The sequence below is a fragment of the Vitis riparia genome, chromosome 8 (assembly GCF_004353265.1).
Source record: "Vitis riparia cultivar Riparia Gloire de Montpellier isolate 1030 chromosome 8, EGFV_Vit.rip_1.0, whole genome shotgun sequence".
NCBI classification, from domain to species: domain Eukaryota; kingdom Viridiplantae; phylum Streptophyta; class Magnoliopsida; order Vitales; family Vitaceae; genus Vitis; species Vitis riparia.
In genome coordinates this window covers 17,052,788-17,054,503 of record NC_048438.1, presented here as the reverse complement: position 1 = coordinate 17,054,503, position 1,716 = coordinate 17,052,788, and the positions used below count along the sequence as shown (strand labels likewise).

General features: G+C 38.3%; 1 protein-coding gene across 1 annotated transcript; it reads left to right on the top strand.

Annotated features, from left to right (window-relative positions):
• Positions 1-641: 641 nt before the first annotated feature.
• Positions 642-1,716, top strand: LOC117920864 (secoisolariciresinol dehydrogenase-like). Its single transcript, XM_034838528.1, has 2 exons — positions 642-711; positions 876-1,716. The coding sequence occupies exons 1-2, from the start codon at positions 680-682 to the stop codon at positions 1,675-1,677; spliced, it is 834 nt and encodes a 277-aa protein (XP_034694419.1). The 5' UTR covers positions 642-679; the 3' UTR covers positions 1,678-1,716.

Genomic DNA, 1,716 nt, shown 5'->3' with positions numbered 1-1,716 from the left:
TAAAATTACCATATATTTTTTAAATTAAATAAAAAATATAATAATTATTTTTATAATTATTTTTAATATATAAAAATAAATAGATTTAACACTTAATAATAGTTTGATATTAATAAAATAAGCAACTTAACAGTATTAAGAAAATAATAAAAATAAATAACTTAAACGCTTGATGATATTTAACTAGACGTGTTCAAATTTAACACAACCTCTTTTTCAATGACTTGGTCAGCATATTTTAACACATTTATATTATGTTCATAAAATTAAAAGGAAGTAGCTGCTAATAAAGTACGTTCCTTGGCCCATCATAGCTCGTACCCACCGTCCTAATGTTTTTAAGGGAAAAGCCTATTTTTAAAAAATACAAAATAGAAACTTAAATTTGTAAAATCCAAATTCAATAGACTTGGTGTGTGCGCGTTTTCGCATGTATGCATTGGAAAAATTGCATGTGCGTGTGCGTTTTCGCATGTATGCAATTTTTCCATGTCCCCATTGTGTGTGTTGTGTTTCATATGTATGTACTCCACTGCCGCCCCCTTTCGTTGAAATTTGACGTGTGGGTTGGTAATAGTCGCATCAAGAGTCTTTTCCTATAAAGAGGTAATCAACGTTGGGCAGAAGTACAAGATCGATAGCCCAGACATTTCTATCTGCATATCATCGAATTGCAGAAATGATGAGTGCTGCAATTCCCATCACACAGAGGTAAGTTGATGATAGCTGGGTTTTTTTACTAAATTATTCTCTTAATTTTTGTATGAACACATTCAGTAAATACACAATCTAGACTATTGCTAATACAAATATGTTTCATACCATTACGTGGGAAATATGTAAAAGATGAAATGTTTCTTTTCTTTGAATTGCAGGTTAGCAGGCAAGGTGGCACTAATAACAGGTGGAGCCAGTGGCATAGGCGAGTGCACTGCGAGGTTATTTGTGAAACATGGTGCCAAGGTCATAGTCGCAGACGTCCAAGACCAACTTGGGCGCTCCCTTTGCCAAGAAATTGGTTCCGAAGAAACCATTTTCTATGTCCATTGCGATGTAACATGTGACGCTGACATCCAAAACGCCGTCGACACTGCCATATCCAAGTATGGGAAACTCGACATCATGTTCAGCAACGCCGGCATCTCAGGCGAAATGGAGTCAAGAATCGTACTCTCTGATAACACAAACTTTAAACGGGTTTTCGATGTGAATGCGTATGGGGCCTTCTTGGCCGGTAAGCATGCCGCAAGAGTTATGATTCCAGCTAAGACAGGATGTATTATATTTACTGCAAGTGTGGTTTCCGTTGTTGCGGAGGGGGCGATCCCATATGCATATGTGGCATCGAAGCATGCTGTGGTGGGACTTGCCAACAACTTGTGTGTGGAGTTGGGACAATATGGGATAAGAGTTAATTGTATATCTCCATTTGGAGTGGCAACACCCATGTTAAGACAAGGAGCAGGAATGATTGAGAAGAGCAAGGTTGAAGAGTTGGTTTCTTCTTCAGCCAACCTAAAAGGTATAGTATTGGAGGCGGAGGATGTCGCAAAGGCAGCCTTGTATCTGGGGAGCGATGACTCCAAGTATGTCAGCGGGATGAACCTGGTGGTAGACGGCGGTTACAGCATTACTAATCCCTCCTTTGGATCGGTATTTAAAACTCTCTTTTCGTAGAGCCATGTGTCGGGAAAACTAAAAAGTTATTTAAGTTTA

Coding starts and splice junctions, on each gene's coding strand:
- LOC117920864 (XM_034838528.1), top strand. CDS start 680: ATGATGAGTGCTGCAATTCCCATCACACAGAG. Junction 712..875: donor GCAATTCCCATCACACAGAG/GTAAGTTGATGA, acceptor TTTGAATTGCAG/GTTAGCAGGCAAGGTGGCAC.